Consider the following 26283-nt stretch of genomic DNA (forward strand, 5'->3'; position numbering starts at 1 on the left):
CCGGGCAATACGCCTTCTGCTACAGAGAGGCGGTTTTCTCCTACAGGAAGGCTATAATTTTAAGAGTATTTTTTGAAGGAACGAAATGCTGGATGAGAGAGCAAACGAGAGAGAGCAGGGATTATCGGCAAGAGCTCCATTAGCCACCGCTGCCGCTTTTTCTGATTGCAGGGTTCAACGTGAACTTCGGCCGAAAAGCTAAACCAGTTTGCTCCTGACGCGGCTGCACGACCCAACCCAAAAAACTCATCTCGATGAGAGAAATGCTCAGAACATCTTGCCGAGAATCGGCGCAAAGGAGCTATAACTACGTACCGATATGTGGCGCCGTTCCCCGCCGACTCCACGACAGACCACACTTAGATCTCCTCCAGGATGTCATGCCATACAAAGATTTCTCATTTATCATATGTTTTTCTGCAGTTTGACATGCAAATATCTCCTTTTTGTAGAACACCTAGCAGGTGCAAATAATTTTTACCTAAATGACACCAAACACACATTTCTGAAAACTATGCCTTTGCGTTAAATTATGTTTCAAAGCGCACTGATTGCGGCTCTCGGCACGAGAATTCTTCACGAATTAATATGCAAGAAATAAATGTATGGCACACATAATGAGAAGGCTTTAGGAGTACAGCAATGTCCTGAAAGTGTGGATTTTCATTTTACTTTCTAGAACTCTAACACCAGCACTTCAGCTCTATCTATTAGTCCAGAACAAAGACAGAGCGGAGCGTTTGGTTCTGGAAATGATCAGGCAGTGGCTCAGTGTCATGGAAGATACTACAACATCTTGTTTCGTCTCTCCAAAAGCTGCTCTCCCCTCCGGCAGAGCATGTAAAACCATCGGTATTAAAAATTCTTCAGTCTTCTTTCGTACTCACCGGCGGTCATTCCTCCTTCGGCGGAAAAGCTTTTTGGTGTGTGCGATCTCCGCTTCGTTCGGCAGGGGTGGGTAGACCTGCAAAAACAGGACAGGGGGGAGAGAGTCGGTCTGGCTGTCTGTGTTCATGCTGGGATGTAGGTACGGCAGGAAATTAAAAGCGCCCGATGTCTCCCAAAGGCGAATGGCTGCGTTAGTCAACGACGCTGCCAACCAAGAGATCACCCGCTAACCAAACATGTTCCGATGACACAGACACGACAGTGATTTCCAAGGAGCACAGTTTCTTCAGGGTGAAGACTGATCTACAATTTACAAAGGATACAATTCCCCTCAGCTGAGCAAGCAAAGACATTTTGTTGGGGAGGAAAAAACCAACCGATTTCAAGAACCGCTTGTCCTGAGCAAGGTCGCGGTGAGCCGGAGCCTATCCCGGAGACATTGGGTACAAGGCTGAAGGGGCAGGGAGCACACCCTGGACAGGAGGTCAGTCCATCGCAGAGGAAGAAAAAAACCAACAGATACAAATCACCATGTGTTTTTTTCCCCCATAGACTGAAGTCAGATTACCTAACTTTGCATGCAAATGCCCATCGGGCAAAATATGAAAGTTACACATCATCTAGCAAGCAAAATTTGTCCATGGACAACATCTGAATGCTTTTATTTGTTGATATTACTTCATACAGATATGGGACCGGGTAATTAAGTGCAGGAAACTCCTTTAAGAGGAAACCGGTAAATGGCTTAGCAGCAACATACAGTACCAGCATTGTGTTCCTATAATTTCACGTGTGTGAACAATGGACAATCTGCAGTGCTTCATAAATAAGAGTATGTACAGTTAATCACGACAGGCATCACAAGTAGTTAAGGACGTGGCCTTGAAACATTGCCAGACCGCGTCCAAGCAGGGGCCCTGCCGCAGTGCCCTTACGCGTGGCATTTAACCCAAAGCGCTCCGGTGAAAAACCCGGCAGTAAAAATGCATCTATTTTGAAACAGTAATAGGTAAGCAGCAAAACATGAATTCATTGATATTTGTACAGGATAAAGGTTTCTGGGAGAAGAAAACAACAGCTCAAGTGCTCTGACACGTACTACCAACACATGTGGTCAAACACAAGATGTCTAGCGCCTCGATCATCTTACTCGTCTTTCTCATCTTACTCATGCTCCGCCAGTGCCAAGGCAGCCCTCTCAGCTGGAACGCGTCGTCTGGCACACCGGTGTCACACAAAACGGGCCTCCTCCGCTGACCTTTATTTAGAGACCAGGCTGCGAGTACAATGTTCTCCTTCCCCCCATGCTCTTTGAACGGAAGGCTAACGCCGCTTGACTTTTCCAGATATAACGAGAGGCAGGCCAGTAAAATTAAGGGAGTAAGAATTTACGAGCATTTCCAGCCCCAAACACAGCAAGAAATCAAGACTGAATTCCGACGGTAGATCTGTGGCCTTCGAAGGACAGAACACTTTTTCAATTTAAATAAGAGGGGTCAGGTTCGGTGTCTGTAAGCTGAGAACCCTGGTTGCCATGGCTACAGCTGCACTGTTTGCTTACAACTAGCATTAGGAAGGGAGATGGGGGTGGACGAAAAGACTGCTTTTCTCAAACCGCCAGCCGCCACTATCAACAGTATAAAACTTGTCCTGCTTTTTCACAGACGCCAAGATTTTACTCCAGTTCCCAGTCAACCGAAATCATCGGCGCTCCAAGGCTTGCGGAGCACTGCTCTCCCAAACATGAAGGATAAGGACGCTGCTTGAGATACTTTTGTTCTCCAGCTAGTACAAGACAGAAGTGCAACTGTGGTGCAACGTACAAAACGTGGCAAATGTCATATTTATATTACTGATGTTTGCAAAATAACACACTCCCAAAGTCACAATGAAACAGTAATACAAACATCAAAATAATACATTACAAATAATGCAAATGCCCCTCAATTTATTTACAGACCAGGTTCCGTAAAAAAAAAAAAAAAAAAAAAAAAAACTTGTATATTACTGTGATAAATTTAAAAAAAAAATGCTTTGTAAGACTTTATTTTAATATTTTCTCATCTTTGAGGCACATTTAAATAAAAACTAACAGTATGCAGTTTCTAAATAGTTACTAACAGTAATTTAAAATTAACTGTCTAACTGTTTTAGAATGACTGAAATTGAATGACTGAAAACAGAAATATTGTGACTCCGCAAATTCCTATTCAGTGTTGACTGTTGACCAATTTTTCCTGAAAATGTAACGCTCCTCATCTAGCTTCCGATCAAAACTGACAAAACTCCTGTTCTGTTCGGATGCGTTTTACTGCCACCTATTGCTGCAAGCACAGAAACAGGTTCCCGTCGCTCTTCCACAGACACTTTTCTAAAGAGAAATGGGGAAAAGATGCTATGAAATATAAGACGTGGGGAAAATGTACTTTTGAAAAGTTTTTAACTAGTCTGTTTGTAATACGAGAGGACCGCGTACTATTAGACTCTTGATAAGCACCATGCCTGCGAATGAGAAAGTCTGGACATAGATAATTAAATTTAACAGTAAATGATGGCTGGGGGGGTGCGGTGGCGCAGTGGGTTGGACCGGGACCTGCTCTCCGGTGAGTCTGGGGTTTGAGTCCCGCTTAGGGTGCCTTGTGATGGACTGGAGTCCCGTCCTGGGTGTGTCCCCTGCCCCTCCAGCCTTGCGCCCTGTGTTGCTGGGTTAGGTTCCAACTCCCTGCCACCCCGAATGGGACAGGCGGTTCAGACAGAGTGTGTGTGAGAGAGAGTAAATGATGGCCAAGACGCCTAAGGCAGGGTACAACCTTGACGAAATGTCAGGCCATCACGAAGCATTCGCACATACGCATATCGACTTACGGTCAACAAACGCAAGGCGATTTAGAGTCGTCTCATCAACCCGAAGGGCCGCTGAGAGAGCTTTAACGCCCGCGCGTTCAGGAAGAGCCAGATTCGACTGAATGACTAAAAGAAATCAGCCTGAAGAGTCTCGTCTTTAAAACGTTGCAGGAATTGTGCAGGAACAGTCATTCACAGCCGGGGCAGAAAATTCAAAGTCAACAGAGCTGGATGTGGATTGGAACCAACCGCCCCGGAGTGGCGAGGCTACAGCTGTTCTTGTTGACCTCCTATCCTGCCTGCTAACATTTTTCTAAAGAAAACTGAAAGAAAAAAAAAAAAAAAAAATTCAATTAATAAATAAATAAATAAATAAATAAATAAATATTGGATCCTTAATGAGAGGAAACAATCCATCACCAAAATTCCTGCAGAAACCTTGGAGAGATTAGGCCACATCCCATCGCAGAGCAGAGCAGAGGGTCATACGGGTCAATACCGGTGCAACATGTATGAAGGAGGAGCCCGGAGTGCACATCACAAATGTTAAAACAAGGCTGTGAGAAATGCAGCAACACCCTCAGGGCTTCTTAGTGCAAGAGTGAGAGCTTGGCAGTTTAGCGGTACTCCTCAAATAACCTGCAATCACTGTGACATTTCATTATGATAACCTGAAGAATAAATTAAAAATGCACACACGGATGAAAGCGGCAGTGACGGGAGCCAGACGCATGGCCCCGAGTTACTACAGCAACACGATAGTCGTAATGAAAGTAGTATGGATGCTCGTTGTCTCTTGTTATCACAACTGAATAAGTTTTTCAAGATAACACTAGTTTTCAGGCGTTCGGAGGAGGAAATTAATTTGACAAAACCGAACAGATTCTCGTGAGAATATCATTTCATGCTAATTATTCAATTTCGTGTTAATCTAAAATTCTTGAGACAGACTTCTTTTGTGCCATCTATAAAGAGAATTTTCTAAGGCTTATTATTATTACCGTTGTGCAAAGATGACATTTTAATACAGACCAGTATTTATTCAGTTGGATTTATTTATTGAAGTAATTCAAGTTAATCACAGCGACCAGGGGAACAACGGCTGAGGACTTTGGCTGCAACCACTCGGTTCCACGACTGCACCAATTACTACAATTACTATCCGCTGCCCTGTAAAGATCATGTAAACAGGGGTGTTATTAGAAGGGAAACAATCAATAAAGGTCATGCAGCCAAATGGCACATCTGGGTTTAGCCGCCTGTTTTGAGGAGCACAGTGGTGCAGCAGGTAGCTCTGGTGCCTCACAATGAATCCAGTTCATTCTGTGCGGAGTTTGCGCATCCTCCCCATGTTCACAGGGCTTTCTTCCGGGTGCTCTGGTTTCTTCACACAGTCCAAAGACATGTGTTTCAGGTGAACTGAGGAATCTAAAAATTGCCCTTAATGTACATGTGCGTTATGCTGATCTGCTGCATAAATAAATGACTAATTGTACCGAGCTCGGTGCAACATGAAGGCGAGAGCCAAATTACTACTTAGTGTCACTGTACGTCGCTTAGGAGTAAAGAATGTGCTAAATGAATAAATGTGAACGTTCAACATTTACTCTCCTACAGCTCATCAAGTTTGAAACCCAGTGTCTTGAGATTTAGTACTACTTTTGTGGTGGAAAAATAACTTGGAACACAGACACCCTAAGAAACACGAGAGCAGATCTATAGTAGTTCCTGGGCATCTAAAATCGATGCAACAGAAAGAGCGAAAGAGCACAACGCCCGGACACACCAATACACCCACTCTGCCGGAATGACTCGGAGAGCACAGCGACTACGGTACCTGTAACTGCGAGGGCTTGGGCTACACATATAAGGCCGAGGACCGAGGAGCCGCTGGCGCCGGGCGCTGCGAATGTTCCGTCCTTCCTTCCAAAACACCCTGTGAGCCTTACTCACTTTTTCCAGGAGGGCCCGGCAACTGCCCTGATTGGGCCGCGCAGATTGAACACAGATGTGGGAGCGGATCCTGCGCTCTGCATGGCATCTTAACAAGCGTGTTTGACGTATGGCGCCACCCCAGCGGGCAGGCCGCGCGCACGCACAGGGAGCCCAGCTCCAGGGACGCCGGGAAGCCCGCGTGTCGAAAGGCGTGCTTTGCGGCCCGTTTCCGCCTGCCCTCCGGTAATCGCCGAACGTTGTTTGCAGGAGCAAGCTCTTCTGGTACTGATCCAGATTGCCATCGCAATACTTGGTTCATCAGCACACTGATAGCCAAGAGCTCGTGGTACAAAAGGAGGAGGACGAAAAACAGGGTTTAATACAAGAATCCCAATATCACTCTTACAATTATATGGAACCTGGCAAAGCTTTCGTGCTTCGAAGTTCAAATGCATCACTAAAGAGCTCACATCACCACTGTACCAGTCGTATTTGCATAAGCATCGAGTAGGTCAGGAGCACAGTCATAAGGGGATTAACCGAAAGACACGGGAGCAGGCGGGACCGGATTGTTTGATTTAGCTACTGTTCTTCCCCTCAAGGAACTCATTAGCTGTAATTCTGGGTCATAATTGTAACCACATGATGACTCTAAATTCCAGAATATTTATTCAGTTGTCAAAGCTGAGACAATATTTACATATGTGCGAAAAGGACGCTACATTTGTTTTTCCCCAGGGAGATTTTTTGGTAAACTGTGAAACAGCTTTAACCACCTAATATCCCCATTTTCTGACTGCCATACATATGAACGTTAAGCAGTTAGGGGGTGCCGCTACTGACTTCCAAGGCCACCGCGTACAGAAACTAATGAAACGTTACGAGTCGTTATAAATCGTAATACGAAATAATTACGCACATTTCGGAAAAATTTAATCGCCTCGGCTCTCGTGGCCCGTTTTTCCGGTCACGCGTTAACCGTTGTCCGGACTGAAACGATGATTCCGACGGACAAGCCGCGATGAGAACGAAATTTAGATCGAGTCTAACTTCATCTGTGTCTGGAAAACCAGCCCTTGCCGTTTTAAAAGGGACAAAACTTTGTTGATGCTTAAATCAAATCATTTATCTTAAACAGCTTAAATCCATTACATGCAATTAGGTGCAATAACGTGCAATCTGCTACAATAACCTTGTCTAAATATATTAAGATACTGGTGTGGTTTATGTCTAACCACCCACAGCTGCTGCAGCTTTGCTAAATTACCAAACTGGGCCAAAAATTAATTTTCCCAGGATCAATCCGTAATCATACGGTAAAAACACCAAGAATAAAGAAGCTAATGAGACGGTCAACATTAGAGACCCTAACCGCAACGTGCAATTCGGCGCTTATTTGAGACACACGAAACAGCTTTCTGCAGCGACACATAAATGAGTGATGAAAGAATAGCGGGCTGTCAGACTGAAGAATGCGCTCTTGGGCATCTTGCCCTTCCCCTTGACAGGAGCGCCAAACTGCCGCACATCTTCAACAGCCCACAGGCGCTGATAGGCCATTAAGATAATTCAGTTTCACACAAGCAGAACCTCAAATGGGATAATAATAAGAGGGTTAACACTGATATTAAGAAGGCTCATTTGCCATGGGAACCCATGGGGCACACCTACAGGCTTCAGAAGACCTGGAATTACAGAAGAGGACAATGCAAAGCAGAAACGAACTCCGGAACAACAAAGCTCATCTCACGCGTCTTCGTGAACACATCCAGTTTGCTGGATTAACTTTGCTCAAGAAGCCACTTGATTGTTCCCCCCCCCCCCTTTACCTTCAACTCTGGATTTTGATCTCTATCAGAATAAACACCTGTAGGTGCTCTACCACAAGGAAACGGGCGAGTGCTTCTCAACAATGCGTTTGGCATCATTCGGTCATTCCTCTTAGTCGCTGTGCCAGACAGCGCCTCTTTTCTCTTAATTTTTCCAACGGAATATTGACAGTAACGTACGGCTTTTTTTTTTTTTTTTTTTAAGAAGCAACATTAACTTGCTAAATTCTAGAAGTGGAAAAACAGAATGACGCCGAGTGCACTATTGAGAAGCACCCGCCCTTTTTCTTGTGCTTATTCTGATACGCAGTATGAACTGTATTTCAGCCACCGCGAGCGTTACGGGTTGCACCTCTCCTCCTGGCTTTGTGGGGGGGGGAAACTTTGTCAGGGTCTTCACCAGCCTCCCAAATACTCAAAGGACTAAGAGCACGGCACGTCCGCGCCGACGCTGCCCTTTCACCTGGAAAGCGAGCCCGAGCCCCACGTCGCCTGTGGACGTGACGCCGGGCCTGTGCGGAAGGCCCGGCCAGGAAGCTCACGTACGGCACCGCGAGGCGCTCCTTTCCCAGACGCGCGTGGGCTGCGTTCCAGGAGGCTGGGAAGGGGCTGCGCCAGAGACGCCAAGCCTTGACAGACCGGGTTTTAACGTTAAAACAGGTCAATCGCTAAGAGCCAGGGTGGCGGCACCTGATGAGTCACAGGTGAGGTCACATGACTTAATCAATAAATAAAAACAAGGAACCACCCTCAATTCATTCGTCGCTGGTGAACGAGAGCAACACGTACACTTCCTTAGCGGATGCTTTTCTCCAAAGACTTACAACGTGAGCTTTCCACGCAAGTGTCTGACTCAACCGGTACTACAGCAAGAGGTAGACTTTGAGCCTGGGTAAGAGCAGCTCGAATCACTTCGCCGTCTGCCGCCCAAACAACAATCCTCAGTGCGCAAACGGTAAAGTTATCACCTTGCTCTCATCACATAAGTGAGAGGCGAAGCCTTGTTTTGACCAGAAACTGGCGCAGATGGACTAAAAAGGAGTGGGGACAATGCGGAGGCTAGACGGACATTGCTGGAATTCCTAAGCCAGCCATCGAGCACCTTGTTAATGGGAGGACTTGACATGTCCCACGTTCAAGGACTGTGCGCACGAGCGCCTGCTGTCCCCGTCCGGCCCCGTGGTGGTCACCGAGGTCAATATAAATTCCACACGAGACGCAGGAAGCGCAGCGGCCCACCGCGAAAAAGGACTGGATAGTTAGCGGCGCTTCCGAACCTTGGTTGTTGGGAGTTGAAAGATCTGTGACAAAGAGGGAAGTGGAAGTCGGTTGTTTGAGGTGACTTCCTTTAACCCCCTCTGTGTTATGATCCTGTTGGACTTGGTACGTTCACAAAACATTCAAACCATTGTTCGTTCCTTGTTTGTTTAGGTTTTGTTGGATATTACCCAAAAGCTCCCAACGTTGCCAAAATAAACATATATTTTTCATCAAACGACAGAGATTTTTCTTCTCCTTTTATACCACTGGAGTTTTCGCTAAGCTGCTAAAGTCAGATATACAAATAAGCAAATTCTTTAATGCTGTTCCAAAATGAAAGACTTGATACTTTTTTCTTTTTAAACATACAACGCAATTGTTGACATTGGTTTCGATCGACTTAAAACAAACCAAGCGCCAATGTTACGTGAGGAAACCGAAATGGAACAGAAGCCTTTCTTGCAGGAACAAAAACTGATCCAAATCCTTCACATCCACAGGTCAGTTTTGACAATGGCTTCTATTTAATTATTTCTCCTAATTATTTTGCAGTTAAGCAAGTCAGAAAGGACTTTATAAAGCAATATCAACATGCTGTCCTCGGATGAGGTTTAACCCACACAACTATCCAAGGGGACAACAGGTACAAACACACGCAGTGGCACGTGCTCCCAACGCTCTTCCTTGCTCTCCTCTCCAAATATGAAACTATTATTTTCAAGACAAGAGGAGAACAGCAGCGTACCAAAGGACACCTTCGGAACACAGTACACCAGAGCGTACGTGCCACACATTTCTACCCGTACAGCTAAATTAAACATCACAGGCATCTGAGACACCAGCTGTTCGACTGGACCGTACATCTGTCAAGCAACTGGTGAAGAACCGGGTTTCGGCGAGACGCACGGCGTCTCGGCCACAGCAGTCGGTCACGAAGGCGTTACTCGAAATGCCTCGCTCTTCCAAACACCTTCCCCACACCGTTCCAGCTTTTGGGTTCAACTGCCGGACGCTTTCGCTAAAGTAAACCAAAAATCCGAACGTGCAGATCATCAGGTGGGGCCGTTAGCTACACGCGAATTTACGGAGATGCCCGGCTTCTTACGCTGGCTCCTTGCACCATAAGAGGTCGCGTTCACCATTTCCAAAGGTACAGCTTAGGGACTTTCATTTTTAGTTTTTAAATTGCATTTGCTTCACTTACCTATTTGGTAAAGTGTCTGTTCCGGGACAAATGAGACCCGTGTTCACACATCGAGCTGGCGGGAAGCAGTGAAGTGCACGGAAACAGGAGCATGGGACTGGCTTCATTCAACTCGCTTCAACCATGTTTACAACTTGTGTCTGGTGAGAGCATGAGTGCTGCTGATTTACATTTATTCATTTAGCAGATGCTTTTCTCCGAAAGCGACGTGCACCTCAGAGAAAACATACAACGAGAGCATTATATCAACAGAAGGAGAGATTTGGATTCAGACGTGTGATTCTAAAGTACAGTCAATTTGTCACAATCCACCATATGAACCAGTGTACATCACACGAGTAGCTGCATATAGGGTCATTCATTATTCAACAAATTGTTAAACACACAAAAAAATTAAACAGGTACACATTTATCACGCACTTAAGAGATCAGTGGAGAAGTGAATCTAAAACACGAGAGTTTTGAGACCCTTCTTGAATGTACGGGGATTCAGCAGTTCTGAGTGAGAGGGGGAGGTCACGCCACCACATTGCAGCCAAAACCGAAAACCGCTGTGTTTTTGATTTTGGACCTTCTGGGCACAGGACCACCAGGTGGGAAGAGGTGGAGGAGCGTAACAGTCTGTCTGGGGTGTAATGAGTAATGAGTAACAAGATGGCGAAAGCAATGAATCACTCAAACAGCTATAACGGCACGGCAGTTGTGGATATACATTTATTTTCCGTCATTTAAAATTAGTCTAAAATCTACTGTTGAGCTGCTTTAAAAAAAGTTTTAAAGTCTGGAATTTAGTCCTTCAGCTAAACCCTGAGTCCAACAAACATGAGTTCCAGCATCATCCTGGGAGAAGAACCAGAGAAGTGTCCCAAATGCATTACTATGATCGATCGAAGGAGTTCATCCGCTTGCCGTCACATCCGACAAGCGTTACCTGCACGGCTGCAATTTTCAACAAAGCGCAGCCTGTTCCTCTCATTTTCCTGAGTGAGATCAGCATTCAGAGCGATAAGGGCCCGACGGCGACAGGGTTGTGCGGACTGCCTGCGCTTCGCCCAAAGAGCCGTCACTTGTTCTTTCCTTCTGACACACTGATCGCTGGCAGACGTCTAATGCGCCGCTAATTTGGATTTTGCTGGCTGCGAAAACTGAGTGATTTAATGATCTGCCCTCAAAATGTACCACTGTCAAAAAAAAAGAAAAAAGAAAAAAAAAAAAGTGTTCTTTTTTCAACAAGCAGCACAGATTGTCTCCTCCGTGTTTTCTGTTCTTAATTCTTCACCAGGCGTGACGTCCGGCGCGCTGATCTGAGCACCACCTGTGCCAGATCACACATTAATGAAGCGGTGGGCTGCTTGCGCCACACACGACGCCCCACTTAGTCACCAGTGTTCAGTTTCAGGCCATGGTAGACAACAAACCAAAACTCTAATCCTAACTACTTAAAGCTGCTTTTTTTCTTTTTCTTAACCCTAAGGATGTATTACCATCAACGAGCGACAGTACACCTTACAACGGAACTCATTTGATCAATTTCTTCATATTTTTCTGAACTCATTCAGATCTCCTCTTGGGATTTGAAATGACATCTTTCACGTTACAAGACCGGGTCCTTAACCACAGTGCAACCTGCTACTCCCTTCACCAGCGGGGTCCGCTTTCTTCGCACGAGGGTCGCATCCTGCAACTTGAGCGCGTCCTCCGAGGCTCTGTGGAGCACCTTCTCCTCGCCTTCTACCACGAGTGCGTCCGCCACGTTGCCTAGCAACGGCACTTCAGATGTTAAGGTAACGTATTCTCATTTTCTTCAGTGCTGCTGGGAGAATTTGTTTAGAAATGATTAATTAGGAAATTCTTGTTTCTAATTATGTCGTGCAGAATTGAGAGCCTCGAAACAAAGCAGAGAGCAACAGATTATTAAAAGTATGAAGCATGTGAAGCATGATTAGAGCTCGTGACTTGAGAATTCCTCAAAGCGCTTTACAAATAAGTTTACCTTCATGTACAGACTGTACTAAGAGCTCTTCACCATGGTTCAAAACCTTCCTTTGGAATATTTTTTGGCCACATTTTGGCCGTTACAACGAGAACCTAAAAACTGACCGATACATTAAAAACACATTTCATACGACATTTAACGGAAGAGAATAGCGTGTGCATGTTGGTGTGTGTCCTTATACACCGATCAGCAAAAACATGAAGTGAATAACACTGATTATCCGATTACAACGGCACCTGTCATGGGGTGGGATATATTAGGCAGCAAGTGAATAGTCAGTTCTTGTAATTCATGTGTGGGAAGCTGGAAAAGTGGGCAAGCGTAAGGATCCGAGCGACTTCGACAAGGACCAAATTGTGACCGCTAGATGACTGGGTCAGAGCATCTCCAAAACGGCAGGGCTTGTGAGGTGTTCCCGGTACGCAGCGGTTAGTACCTACCAAAAGTGGTCCAAGGAAGGACGACCGGTGAACTGGCGACAGGTTCATGGGCGTCCAAGGCTCACTGATGCGCGTCGGGAGCAAAGACTAGCCCGTCTGGTCCGATCCCACAGAAGAGCTGCTCTAGCATAAAATTTCTGAAAACCTTAATGCTGGCCATGATAGAAAGGTGTCAGAACACACAGTCCATCGCAGCTTGCTATGTACCCACAGACCGGTCAGAGTGCCGATGCTGACCCCTGTCCACCACCGTTCTGCTGGGGAAACCTTGGGTCTTGGCATTCATGTGGATGTTACTTTGACACATACCACCTACCTAAAGATAGTTGCAGACCACATACACCTCTTAATGGCAACGGTATTCCCTGCTGGCAGTGGCCCTGCCACACTGCGAAGATTGTTGAGGAATGGTTTGAGGAACATGACAAAGAGTTCAAGATGTTGACTTGGGCTCCAAATTCCCCAGATCTCATTCCGATCGACCATCCGTTGGATGTGCTGGAAAAAAACAAGTCCGATGCCTGGAGATCCCACCTCGCAACTTACAGGGCTTAAAGGATCTGCTGCTAATGTCTTGGTGCCAGATACCACAGGATACCTTCAGAGGTCTTGTTGAGTCCATGCCTCGACGGGTCAGAGCTGTTTTGGAGGCATGAGGGGGACCTACACAACATCAGACAGGTGGTTTGAATGTCTTGGCTGATCGGTATATACATGGGACAGCTGGTAGCAATAATATATATATGAATAATGTAATAAATAAATGTAAATGCAATACGCACCACCTGCTGTCATTACATCTCCAAGTGTGTATCCTTACTAACACACTGCCTGCTGCCTCCTTAACCCCGAGTTGCTCAACATTTACGTTTATTCCTTCAGCTGCCACTTTTCTCCAAAGCGACTTACAACGGTATGGTACTTACTGCGTGTCCATGGGGGATTTGCAAAGACTGCTCTTGAAGTATGTGAACACTTTTCGTTGCCATGAAACATCACGTTAATAAGAATGATGGGCTTCTTGTTTTGCTGTTTCTAGGCTGATAAATCAAGAGTGGAAAAGCAGCCAAAAGTTGGACACTCAGGATGTCCTGCGCTGGGCAGCACGAGAAGGTTATCCTCTACTCGCGCTCGTTCCCCTCCGCTCGTACCTGTGCCCAGAACCGCAACGTAACAAGACGAGCTGAGAAAGCACATGCCAACAATCTCCTTCCACTTGTGCAAGTTTCCAGAATTCAGCAAAGCTCTTGACACGAACACAGCATCCTTTTCAGACACACGCTTTACTGGAGTCCTTGGAATAAAGCTGGTGGAATATTTATGCCCCAGGAGCTGTGAGCCATATGAACAGATGGGAAGTGTGAAGTTTTCCACAGTGCTTTCTGCAGTCATCATACAACCTATAAAGGAGAATTTTTTTTATATATATGCTGAATATTAATAAATCCTCGCAGTCTCGGACCAGAATGAAATTGTCAAACGGCCACACAGCCGCTCACTCAACGGTGCAGCTGCCCGTACGTGAACGTGCTCAATTTTGGTTTCTTTTTAGCAGACAGAAATACACTGTTTTCAGTGAGGTCAGGACACATGACACTGTCAGTTGAGTAACGGTTTCTCCATATGAAGATCTGTCAGCCTCTGTGTGTGTGTGTGTGTGTCTGTGTCTGTGGGCTCCTCATTCCGCCTGGCGCACGTTCCTTGCTGGTCAGTCATACTTGACACAATGGCAGGAAAAGGGTGTAGGAGGAGGTGGCGCGCCACGCTGACCCCGTAATTGTTCTGCTGTTTGCCGGGTGGGGGGGGGGGGGTGTCGAGGAGTCCAGGACTCACCCGGCTTCACCACGCTTCCAGCCGACCCAGGGCGCGCGCACTCATCTCTCTCCGGCCCGGGGGTGCGGGGAGACTCCTGATCTTAGGCACGTAGGCCAGGGGCCGAAGAGCCGGAGCCTACGGCGTTTTGCGATTCAGTTTGTTTTTGACTTCATCTTTTCCCCCACCTAGGGTCGGACGCGCCCTCCGTGACTCTCCTACGAAGAGGGTCAGCCAGTGGCGGTCACCTCATTGTTTTCCGTCTCGCGGCAAATAAGCGGCCGCTTTAGAACTTGAGAACGTTGCGGGAAACTCCACGCCCTGGTCAAGAACTCTTCTAGAGGTTCCACCGGGAGGCGAATTCTCAGATCGACAGGGTGCCGTGATCAACGTGCATGAGATAGTCGTCAAACTGACACACGCACACAGTTTTTGTACCATGTAGTTAAGAGTAACTGAAGTGTTCTTCAAAGTCTCTTCACTAAAGCCTGTGGAAATTACTCTCCAAAATATACATCATAACCTTGGGCAGCACACTTCCACACGGTAAAGGAGTTCTCTATATAAATCTTTCACATGTACCGGGAACATCTGTATCTGCGCGTATGTGTGTTTGGCTACAGCCACAGAGCAGCGAATTCGAGATCTTCAGTTTGTTCGCTCATAGAACAGCATTCAGCATTTAGAGCCGCTTGCCTGGTGGACCGGCGCACGAAAGGCAAAGCTCGGAGGTTCTCGGTTCTGGGTCCGTTGTGGCGGAACGACCTTCCCCCGTCACTCAGAACTGCGGAAACTCCGTCTCTTTTCAAGAAGGGTCTGAAAACCCACCTTTCCCAGATCCACTTCGCCCAAGATCTCTTCAGATCATCTACGGTGTAACTGTTCACGCATCGTAACTCCAGAAGCATCCCCAGTACAACCTTTATTCAGCCACTACTCTGGCATTGTACTTATTTGTGTACCTTGTAATATTTAAAAAGAAAAAAAAAAGCGGTGGGAGGATATTGGGATTTGTCTATCCTATGTCTTATGCACCTACTTGAACGATGAACCTCGATGCAGAAAGTGGTAGGTAACAAACTAGGTTTACTTGAGTCACATGTCTGCAGCTATGTCTCTCTCTTAATGTAACGCATAAATTGTACTTTTGCCGAGATGTACGTCGCTTTGGACAAAAGCGTCTGATAATGAATAAATGTACATGTAAATTTCGGGGAAATTTCACTCTAAAAGCAATCAACGAAAGCAAAAACTTGCAACGTTTGCGCTCCGCGGCGCCAAACACGCTTCAGATGGAGGAGGCGCGTGTGAACTCGGTCACGTGACCAGTGCTTCCGCCGCGTTCGCTGACAGCAGTGCGCTGAACTGCACTCGACTGACATCGCAGCGTCTTCTGCTGCGTTTCCACAGCACCTCATTCATCATTTCACCCGCATATCCACTCCACTGTTCCGCTCCCGTTCGGCCACATAAGGGCGCCTCCGTGCTCCGCGGCGCTCACTAAAAGTGGAACAGTGCGCATATGAATTATGGGAAATGACAGAGCGCATTTGTGCGGAGAGCATCAATTAAACGTTCCCGCCGAGTTCTCATGGGGGGTGCGGTGACAGAAAGCAGCCTCACTGCCTGCTCTCCTCCTCGGTATGAAAAAGGAGGGTGAGATGGACTTAGACCTCCGGGGCCAGAGCGAGCGCCGGCGGTCGCGACCCTTTCGTTCAGCTCGACCTTTTCCGGTTCGAGAACAAAAGCGCAGCGTATTTTCGCCGTAAGGACAGTCGGCGATTTGCCACATCACTCATGTTTATTCATCTACATTTACATTTATTCATTTAAGCAAACGCTTTTCTCCAAAGCAAACACCTCAAATGTGCGCGGTGAGCTAATGGGCACCAGCTGATAACTGCGCAAGCAAACAGCTCCAACAGCCCTCTTCGTACTCAGCATTAAGGTGTCATAGTGAATAAATGTAACCGGAAGAGCACCTCTGTGCTCATGTATAAAGATAAAATTAAGGTTAGCAAGTAAGTGGTCAAAATTAGCAACTGTACGTTTATTATTGAATATGTTAATATAACAAGTATATTATGGGGAGTAGAATCGAAAAACTTCATGAAGGAATTGCCCTTAATTAAAGGTAAATTTTACAACAGTCTCCAAAATGTTTACAGACAAAGATATTTCAAAGTGCTTTATGGTATTTAAACAGGTTTGGCTGGGCCTTGCTTTCTGGTGGGTCTGGGGTTCGAGTCCTGCTTGGGGTGCCTTGCGATGGACTGGCGTCCCGCCCTGGGTGTGTCCCCTCCCCCTGCAACCCTATGCCCTGTGTTGCCGGGTTAGGCTCCGGCTCGCCGCGACCCCACTTGGGACAAGCGGCTTCAGCCAGTGTGTGTGTGTGTGTGTGTGTGTGTGTTTTTGGTATTTAAATGTTTATGTATGTATTTAGGGGACAGTCACAGGTTCGATTCCTACCTGCAGATGTAATACCCTTGAGCAAAGTACTTACCCTAAATTGCTCCTGTAATTTTACTTGAGCAATGTGGTGTAAGTACCTGCTCAAGGGTACTACAGCCAGCGGTGGGAATCAAACCTGTAACCTTTAGATGCAAAAGCAGCAGGTCTAACCATTACACTAAATGTAAATTTATTTAGCTGGTTCCACAGCAATTAAAAAGAGAGTTAGGTTTTTATACTAAGCGACATACAGTAAGAGTACGAGTAAATCATTGTATCAATTCAGGGCAAGCACTATGGCAGGAGTGGGATTTGAACTTGGGACCTACAGAAGGCAGGGCAGCTGCTCTGATCACTAAAAATAATAATTAAAAAAAAAGAGAGTCGGCACTCGTGGCGCAGTGGGTTTGGCCGGGTCCTGCTCTCCGGTGGGTCTGGGGTCCAAGTCCTGCTTGGAGTGCCCTGCGTCGGCCTGGCTAGGGTGTGTCCCTGTGCCCCGCGTTGCCGGGCTAAGCTCTGGTTCGCCGTGACCCTGCTCGGGACTAGCGGCTTCAGAGCGTGTGTGTGTGTGTGTGTGTGTGTGTGTGTGTGTGTGTGTGTCAGCACAAGGACCCTCCTCTGCTCAGTACACAGCGTAGCTCTTTATTCACTGCAACACAACAGAGTGCGAGAAGCAGCTGATGAGGAAAACACTGCCTTCACGGGACAGCTGTGGGGATGGTCAGCGCTGCCCTGGATTCTCAGCCTCGGCCCGCCACGCTGGCAGGATCCAGACCCTCCAGTGACGGGTACCACTAGGGCTCTTAACGCCACCGCAGCTTCAGCGTGCAGCACCCAACACAGCCACCAGGGGGAGGAAAATCCCACCTCACTCAAATTAAACACCACCATTCATATTCACATTTATTCATTCAACTCACACTTTTCTCCAAAACAGTTTACAGTGTTCAGTTACCTACAACTGTCCACCCATTTATAGAGCTGGGTCACTTTATACTGGAGCAATTTTAGGGTAAGTACCTCGCTCAAGGATATTACAGCTGGAGGAGGGGGTCGAACCTACGACCTTTGGGTGCTGCAAGAGCAGCTTTACCCAGTACACTACCACAATTCACATTACCAACATACAATCAGTGCCATAACATGTGAGGTCCTGAGGGGAACAAAACACTTCGCTACAGCAGTACAGCTACCAGCTAGAGTAGCTACAGTCTAGTGTGAAGTTATACGAAAGCTCTTTCCTTAGTGCCGCTTTGTGTCGTCGAAACAGCGGTTCGAGCTTTTATACCTTTGGAGATTTTTTTTTTTTTTTTTTAGTTTTAATCTTTTAAAAGAAAAAAAACTCATACGGGGATCGAACCTGCGACCTTGGCGTATAGCTTTGGAGAAACTAAAGGTTCACATGGCGCGTGACGCCACTCCAGCCGTTTTTGCTTCGTAATTGCTTAGAAAGAGCCATAGATTGCAAAGTGTAAGCAGTATAAGGTTATGTGGTTTAAGAAACAAAAAAGGGAACGAAGACAAAACTGGCAATAAAGTGAAAGGATGAAAGTCCTTGAATGGCAAAACCTCCTGCTCGGTGACTGACTGCGTACAGTACTTGACGTTCAATTCAACTGGACTCTTCCCATCACTTTTTGGGGGGGGAAAAAAAAGTGGATTTAGAACAAGCCAATTAATTGTTTCATTAAGCACACGTCAACCAGACGTGGCAGATGAAATAAAGTGATGGAACAGTCGTTGCCGTTTGGGTCGCGCTCGAACGGCAACGACTTTTCCATCACTTTCTCATTTGCCACGTCTGGTCGCGCGAGAACTTTAATTTCGTTTCACTTTTTGCTAATCCTGGGACGCTTCCGGACGACCTTGCACACAGCACCGCAAAGGCACATTTAGGAAAAATTCAATTATTACGTACAAACCAAATAAAGTCTTAGTTACAGCCCAATTTGAATTTGCGCCACACAGTCAAAGGGCAAAGCTTCGCCGCTTGGAAACCAGACCGTTTCCTTGGCTGTTGGAACCCGGCGCCGGCATTCGATATTCCAGACGAGCGACGTGTAACAGCACTGCCCTGATCGAGCACCGATTAGCTCTTTATCGACCTCGGTTTCGTTCGCTGATGAGCAACCTGGAAGGGTTCCTTTCGCTCGTGACGTCACTTAGAGTGCAGCTCATCTACGTTACTGCGCGCTCGCCACGGAAGAGAGCAAAACGCTCTTCCTGGGGCTTTCGAACACGGGCCGACAGTAAGCGAACAACCAGCCCCGACTGACTGCCGGGTGTGGTTCTGAAACACAGAGGAAAGAAAGAAATTCTACAGGTGGAACAGTGAGTGGTGTGGCGGATGGTGCTGGTGTCCCCGCTCTCTTGGGCTGTCGTTTGGATGTGGGTTCGAACGTCGCTCAGCCTGTGTGGAGTCGGGATGTTCTCACGGTGTCTGCATGGGTCTTGTACGGTCCAAAGATATAAATTTCGGGTGAACTTGTGTGTGTCCTACAATGGACTGGTGTCACATCCAGGGTGTACCCTGCCTCAAACCCTATGTTGCCAGGATAGGCCCTGGACCACCACGACCCTGCATCTGATTCATGGTTATTGATATCAGATTGATGGAAATGGACTAAATCTTGGAAACAAAACCGTTGAGACACTGCCACCGTGCGCCAGCTGAAAGACGGAGTGCAGCCAAACGCAACATGTTGGAAACGCACCGATCCTTAGCAAATACTGTGCTTTGCTGACGCTTAAAAATTATGGAACGCTGAACAAGGGTGTAAATTATTATTAAATATTATACTGTTGGGGTGTGTGTTTACATACAAAAAAAAATATTTTTAAAAAATGTTGCATCTAGGAAGCAGCTATATGATCAATTGGCCAGAAACTTCATTCAAACTAGTTTGAAAGTGAATGTGTAAATATGCAACGGAGAGCAGGGATCAGTAGCAGTGGCTCAGCGTAAGGTTTAGTTACCCTTGAATTTCACGCAAGTCCTTTGCATAGGAAATTACGTTTATTCATTAATCTCTTCTCCAAACCGACATAATGTTTCTTAGCAGACGCCTTTATGTAAGGTGGTTTACAGCACTAAATACACTAAACTCTCTACTATCACCCATTTATACAGCAGAGCAACACACGCAATTGGGCAATTTAAAGTCCCCAGTTCACCTGAAAGATGCGACTTTGGACTGTGGGAGGAAACCAGAGCACCTGGAGGAAACCCATGCAAGCTCCAGACAAACTGAACTGGATTTGAACCCAAGTCAGCCAAGTATCAGAAGAAAACAGTAAATTGTCATTGGAATGAGAGCACCTGGCAAAGGTGTGCGGCGGGAGGCCGAGAACAGAGAATCTGCATCAAATGACACAACGCACGAGCACGTGCAACCAGTTAAGACGCCGCACTACGTTCAGGAGAGAACAAACGGCTGAGGTTCGAGAGAGTTCCCCAGTTAGCACTGCAGGTCACACCAGCCAAGGCGCGAGTTTGCGGACCGGGGACGGCTCCATAAATACACTACCGACAGCATACTGCACACCGCACTCTGACTTTTCATTTCGGTTTGTTCGGTGTGGAAATTATAGCTGGGAGAGGCTGCCGTGCCGAATTAGTCCGCCGTGTCTCATCTGCGGGGTCCTGGTACAAATGTGGAGGTGGGGATTTCACACAGATGCAAAGCAAATGTGTCACTATGACAACTGCAATCAAAGAACACATGAAACACTATTTAAGGTACCTTCACGGTAAAACCCGACATAACACAGTACCGAATATACAATTCACGTGGACATCCACGCTTCCGACGTCGAAGAACTGTACGTCCAGACAGGACGGCCCGGGTTCAGAATCGCATCCGGTGAGCTGAGGCTGAAAGGTGGGGCACACCCCGGGCGGGACAGCACTCCATCTCAGGGCACCGATCCTGTAAGCGCTTAAACACGCAGTCGCACACTCGCGAGAACGGTCCACCGCCTCCGCGAAGCAGAGACGGAGCCCGAGAGAACGCGAGGAAAAGCTTCAAGCGGGCTGGCGCAACTGTCGAATTCGAACCCGCAGCCCTGGAGCTGTAAGATTGCGACGCTGCCCTTCGAGAGCAACGCAAGCAGCAAAAACATACCTTGCTAACCAGGTCAGGGAAACAAACTAAATGGAGACAGAAAAATACATGAGCACACAGCATGAGCTCTGCCCCGTTCTGTGACAGGTGCTACCGGAAGAAAAGGCCAAACTGTCTTATGGGCAGGACTGGGGTGGCGCTATTGCACTTGTTTGACACACGAGGGCGCTCTTCACCAGCTTTCTCCAGGGCCCCTCTTAGCGCCACATACTCAAAAAGGATATTAAACACTGGGATTTACCATCAAGCGCAACCTAATTTAAGATATAGGCGAGGCAATATGAATAAAAATGTCATAATCCTGAGATCTGATCCATTTTATGTCCGAGAATTTTGGTTTTACAAAGCTGACAATCCAGCATAGCGCTGCGGGTTGCAACCAGGGCGTTGCTACAGTTCCAAGCACAAACATCACAAAAACTACGAAATCGTTTATGAACGCGGTATCCCAATTCAAAGAAACAGTACTGTCAGGTGATCGCCTCGCTGAACTAGCACACCAATTTTAAAAAAGAATAATTGTCCTGGGTGTGTCCCCTCCCCCTCCGGCCTTACGCCCTGTGTTACTGGGTAGGTTCCGGTTCCCTGCAACCCCATATGGGATAAGCGGTTCCGAAAATGTGTGTATGTAATTTAACATTCAAAATTGACTGCAGGCTCCAAATACTCACGAAAAGGCCAATGTGCCTTACAGCTGTGCGCACCTCCTGTTTGGAACCACGAACCTCATGCAATCCCGAATTCACCATTTCTCTCGGCACACGCGTACCAGCAATGAGCCTGGAGGTCTAATGAAATGCATCCTGCCGTCACAACCTACAGTATGTAGCCTATGAGTCACACCAACACATCCTGCAAAGACCACAAGAAGATCAATCATCTGCTACCCAGCAGGCTGTGTAAAAGGAAAAAAAAAAAATAAAAAAATCCTCCTCCTACTCTAGTATCCTTATTTAGGGTATTTACCCTGAACTGAGGCAGTAAAAATGCCTTCCTGTACAAATGGCAGGGGGCGTGGTGGCGTGGTGGGTTGGACCGGGTCCTGCTCTCCAGTGGGTCTGGGGTTCAAATCCCGCTTGGGGTGCCTTGCGATGGACTGGCGTCCCGTCCTGGGTGTGTCCCCTCCCCCTCTGGCCTTTTGCCCTGTGTTGCCGGGTTAGGCTCCAGCTCCCCGCAACCCCGTATGGGACAAGCGATTCAGACGGGGTGTGTGTGCGCGTGTACACAAATGGCTAAAATATTTACATCTTTTTTCAATATTTTACTTTCCCAGTAAGGTTATTTATCCTGCATTATAAATCGTCCACAACAAAGTTGTCTGCTAAATAATAACAATGAGAATACACCGAATTGGTTATGGAAGTGGTAACAGCTAGTCATCATCAGAAATGATGTGAGAAGTCTCCAGAAGACGGAAGAAGAGGCCCGAGCGTGAAGAGAATGCGCCGTAACACCGCAACGTTGCTCTTCCCTCGGAGGAAGTACGAGGAAGGAAAGAGCGGCACTTACTGGAAACCCTGGCAGGAACTTCTCCATATCGTTCAGGTCGATGCCATCGTTGTCATCAAATTTGCCTTTCATCATCCTGAAGAAAGGAGAAGAAATGGGAATAAGAAAGGATGAGCCTTTGAATGGTCAGCTCTGTACACTCAGCTCCAACAAGAGTAACACAAGATCACGGTGATGTTAATACAGGTGGTCCCCGATTTACGATGGGGTTACGTTTGGCGAAACCCATCGGATGTGGATCTTATAATATTTAAAAAAAAAAAAAAAAATTGGTGGGGGGTATCGGGATTTGTCTATCCTCTGTTTTATGCACCTACTCGAATGATGAACCTCGGTGCAACAAGTGGTAGGTAACAAACTAGGTTTACTTGAGTCACATGTCTGCAGCTATGTCTCTTTCTCTTAATGTAACGCATAAATTGTACTTTTGCTGAGATGTACGTCGCTTTGGACAAAAGCGTCTGCTAAATGAATAAATGTCAATGTAAGTCGAAAATTTCGTAAGTTGAAAATGCATCTAATATACCGAATACACACCTCTGTGTGACAGACTGGGAGATGGGGATCGCTGCTGCTGCCCAGCATGCAGAGCGATACTCTCTCCTGATATCACTTGCTCGGGAAAAAGAGGGGTGGGGGAGGGGAAAAAAAGAAAAAAAAAAAAAAATCAAAATTTGAAGTACGGTTTCTACTGAATGTCTATCGCCAGCTCACCATCGTAAAGTCGAAAAAAATCGTACGTCGAACCATCGTAAATGGGGGACCACCTGTACTAACAATACTACTTAGCAGCAATACCAACAGCAGTAGTACAGTAAAAGTTTAAGTCCTATAATGCTTTCCTACACCGCACTTTTACTAGTGTAAAACATTTAATTTTGGATTTTGGATGTGGTGACACTGGGAGACTGGTGCATATGTGAACAGTCTCCCAGTGTCACCACATCCAAAATTAAATGTTTTACACTAGGAATAAGGAGTGTTTCTGCATCACAATATTTATAAATGCACTGTTATTCATTTTCAAATATAAAAATTTTCTTACATCCTCTTCCTCATTACAAAACAATTTTAAAAACATTAATAAATGCCACTTTATGTTAAAGCTATTTTTTCTCTGCTGTACGTTCAATAAGTGTTAGGAGTGCAGCAACATTATGGAAAATATAGATTTACTGATATCTTCCGCTTTATTTAGCGCCGTTAAAACACGCAAAACAAAATCAATAAGTGTAATTAGGCAACTGCAAATCGAGCCCCGGTCGGCGACGCTGGACACGGCACCCGCACGACGCACGGGGTCGCCGTCACCCATCGGCCCATGTCACCTGACAGAAGTTCAGTTTACTGGTGGAAATCATCAGCAAACACAGCCTATTTGGAACTGTTACTGGGCTTTTTAATCAAACCGCAGCGAAGCAAAGCGACAGAAACGGAAGGCTGAACCGTGAGCTGGTGTCCGTGAAGAGGACGGAAACAAGGAGCGCTCAAACCCCCAGCCAGGCTGCCTGGCCCGTCCAGACCTCCTGAGAGACCGGCGAAGGCTGCACGCTCACCCCTCTCGGTCGATGTGCGGGAGGTGCTTGGGTGTTCCCCGGAACGGCTTCCGGTGGAACTGCGAGAAGTCCAGTTTCTCCGGCTGGAGATCCCAGGTTGCTCCCCTGCGGGAAGAGTCGGGAAGAGTCAGGAAGAGTCAGAAAGGACCAGGCTTCCCCCGTGTGACCCCGACACTCAGTATTACACCACTGGCCAAGGAGCCACCGGTGCCCTAGAACAGTCCCCAAAAAGGGCGTCCATAGGGGTCCCGTAGAGAATGGAGCACCTCTGGCTCCATGAGTAGAAGTGCCCTGGAGAAGAAGAAGAAACGTCTTCCCAGCGGGAGAAGCGTCAAAGTACTGCGTTAACTCCCAAATATTTATGTTTAAACAGCAATTGTGTGACATGTTTCAAAAGGGTGTTAAGAAGGTCTTCTTTACGGTAACTGATATACAGAAGAAGTGTGGAACTGAAAGGCCTTTGAAGAATCTTCCAGAAAGACAGCTGTAGTGAAGAGGGAATGGAAACCTATGGGAATCCATTACAGTAGGGAATTAGGAATGTTGTTTTTATTTAAAAAAAAAAAAAAAAAAAAAAAAAAAATTAACCTGGTGCGCATGGAAATCACCTTTACAAAGCCGTGAACAAAAGCACGATTTATTTAATAATGTATCGCAAGGGATTAAGCGCTGCATCTAACATTCTTACCTCACTATACACAGTCAGGGGGCTTCAGCTACTATGCAGATAAGCCTAAAAATCTCTATCAACAAAGCCATGTCATAATCTCAGATTAAAGCAAACAATCCAAAAATAACTATTTTGATACGCTTTATTCAGATAAATTTGTGGAGAACAGAATTACAGTAAAACTATAAATGGCACAAGACTGAGGCTCAGCACAAGTAACAACTTAAATAAGTACTTTTACTCCACATTACACTTGTTTCCAGTTCTCTTGTTCTCAGGGCAGACATTTATTCCTCAGCCACATTTATATTTATTCATTTAGCTGATGCTTTCCTCCAAAGTGACTTACAACATTAAGGTTACAATTATTACAGTTACAAGCTAACCATTATTTACCCATTTATACAGCTGGGTAATTTTACTGGAGCAATTTAGGGTAAGTACCTTGCTCAAGGGTACTACAGCTGTAGTCTTGCAGCGCCTGGGTGGTGAGAGAGAACGTGGGTTCGATCCCTGCTCAGTATGTGTGGAGTCTGCATGTTCTCCCCGTGTCTGCGTGGATTTCTTCCAGGTGCTCTGGTTTCCTCCCACAGTCCAAAGACATGCTGTTCAGGTTCCCCCATAGTATGTGAGTGAGAGAGAGAGTGTGTTCCACTGATGTATGGATGAGTGACCCAGTGTAAGTAGTGTATCTAGCAGTGTAAGTCACCGCGGTGAATAAGGTGTAGGGACTAGTAACACTACATGATAGTATCCATTGTAAGTTGCTTTGGAGAAAAGCATCTGCTAAGCGAATAAATGTAAATATACAGCCAAAGGTGAGACTTGAACCGGCAACCTTTGAGTTCAAAAACAGCAGCTCTAACCAGTGTGCCACCAGCTGTGCTATTAAGTGCGCCCAAAGTGTGCCCGCTCCCCGCGCCTAGCATGGACATCTGACCGCTGCACAACTTCCGCACTTGTCTCATTTCACAAACGGATCAAATCGGACGGTACGTGTGCGCGCATTTGGAACGCGTGGCTTGGATCACAGTGAGTGGCAAACGTGCAGAAGTGAGGAGCGCTCTTACCCGTGAGAATCGAGGGTGTTGGCGGCCCATATGTCCGTTCCCAGTATGTCCAGTGACCCGTCTCTGTTCCCGTTCTATAGTGCAAGAAAGCAGATCAATTTGGAACAGGTGACGACAACACTGTGCGCACACTAAACTCATTCAGAGGTGTCAGATTAGTCACGCTGTGCAAAACTCTGCATGTGTGTGAATGACCCTTCTGCACCGACAAACTGTCAACGTTCTGTTTTCTTCCAAAATTATACAGAGCACAAACACAAAGAATTAATACTTGTATCTAAAGGTACCTCATAGGCGGGTTGGGGAAGCACGGTGGTGCAGCACGTAGCACTGCCTCCCCACAGTGCTTGGATGGTGGGGGAAAAGGTGGGACCGATCCCCACTCGGTCTGTGTGGACTTTACAGGTTCTGCCAGTATCTATGTGTGTTTCCTCAGGGTGCTCTGGTTTCCTCCCACAGTCCAAAGACACGCTGTTGAGGTAGACTGGTGATGCCGAATTATCCGTGGTGTATGAATGTATGTGTGGCTTCCCTCCAATGAACTGGCATCCCATCCAGGGTGTAACCCCCCAGCCTTGTGCCTAATGCTTCCAGGATAGGCTCTGGATCCCCACATCCCTCAACAGGACAAGCGGTTATTGAAAATGAATGGATGGATGGATGGATGGATGGAACCTCTTTATGGGCTTACTTCA

The 26283-nt window shown here is 46.6% G+C and overlaps 1 protein-coding gene across 3 annotated transcripts in view; it reads right to left on the reverse strand.

Annotated features, from left to right (window-relative positions):
* ctif (CBP80/20-dependent translation initiation factor) overlaps positions 1–26283 on the reverse strand; it is a 107672-nt gene that overhangs the window by 41560 nt on the left and 39829 nt on the right. For all 3 annotated transcript variants that reach the window (XM_029252667.1, XM_029252666.1, XM_029252669.1), the window contains exons 5-8: positions 25589–25662; positions 23849–23953; positions 22293–22368; positions 888–964 (exon numbers count right to left, since the gene is read on the reverse strand). In XM_029252667.1, coding sequence (XP_029108500.1) covers positions 888–964; positions 22293–22368; positions 23849–23953; positions 25589–25662 — 332 coding nt within the window. The remainder of the gene's footprint in view (positions 1–887; positions 965–22292; positions 22369–23848; positions 23954–25588; positions 25663–26283) is intronic.

Source organism: Scleropages formosus, chromosome 6 (genome assembly GCF_900964775.1).
Source record: "Scleropages formosus chromosome 6, fSclFor1.1, whole genome shotgun sequence".
In the NCBI taxonomy this organism is placed as follows: Eukaryota; Metazoa; Chordata; class Actinopteri; order Osteoglossiformes; family Osteoglossidae; genus Scleropages; species Scleropages formosus.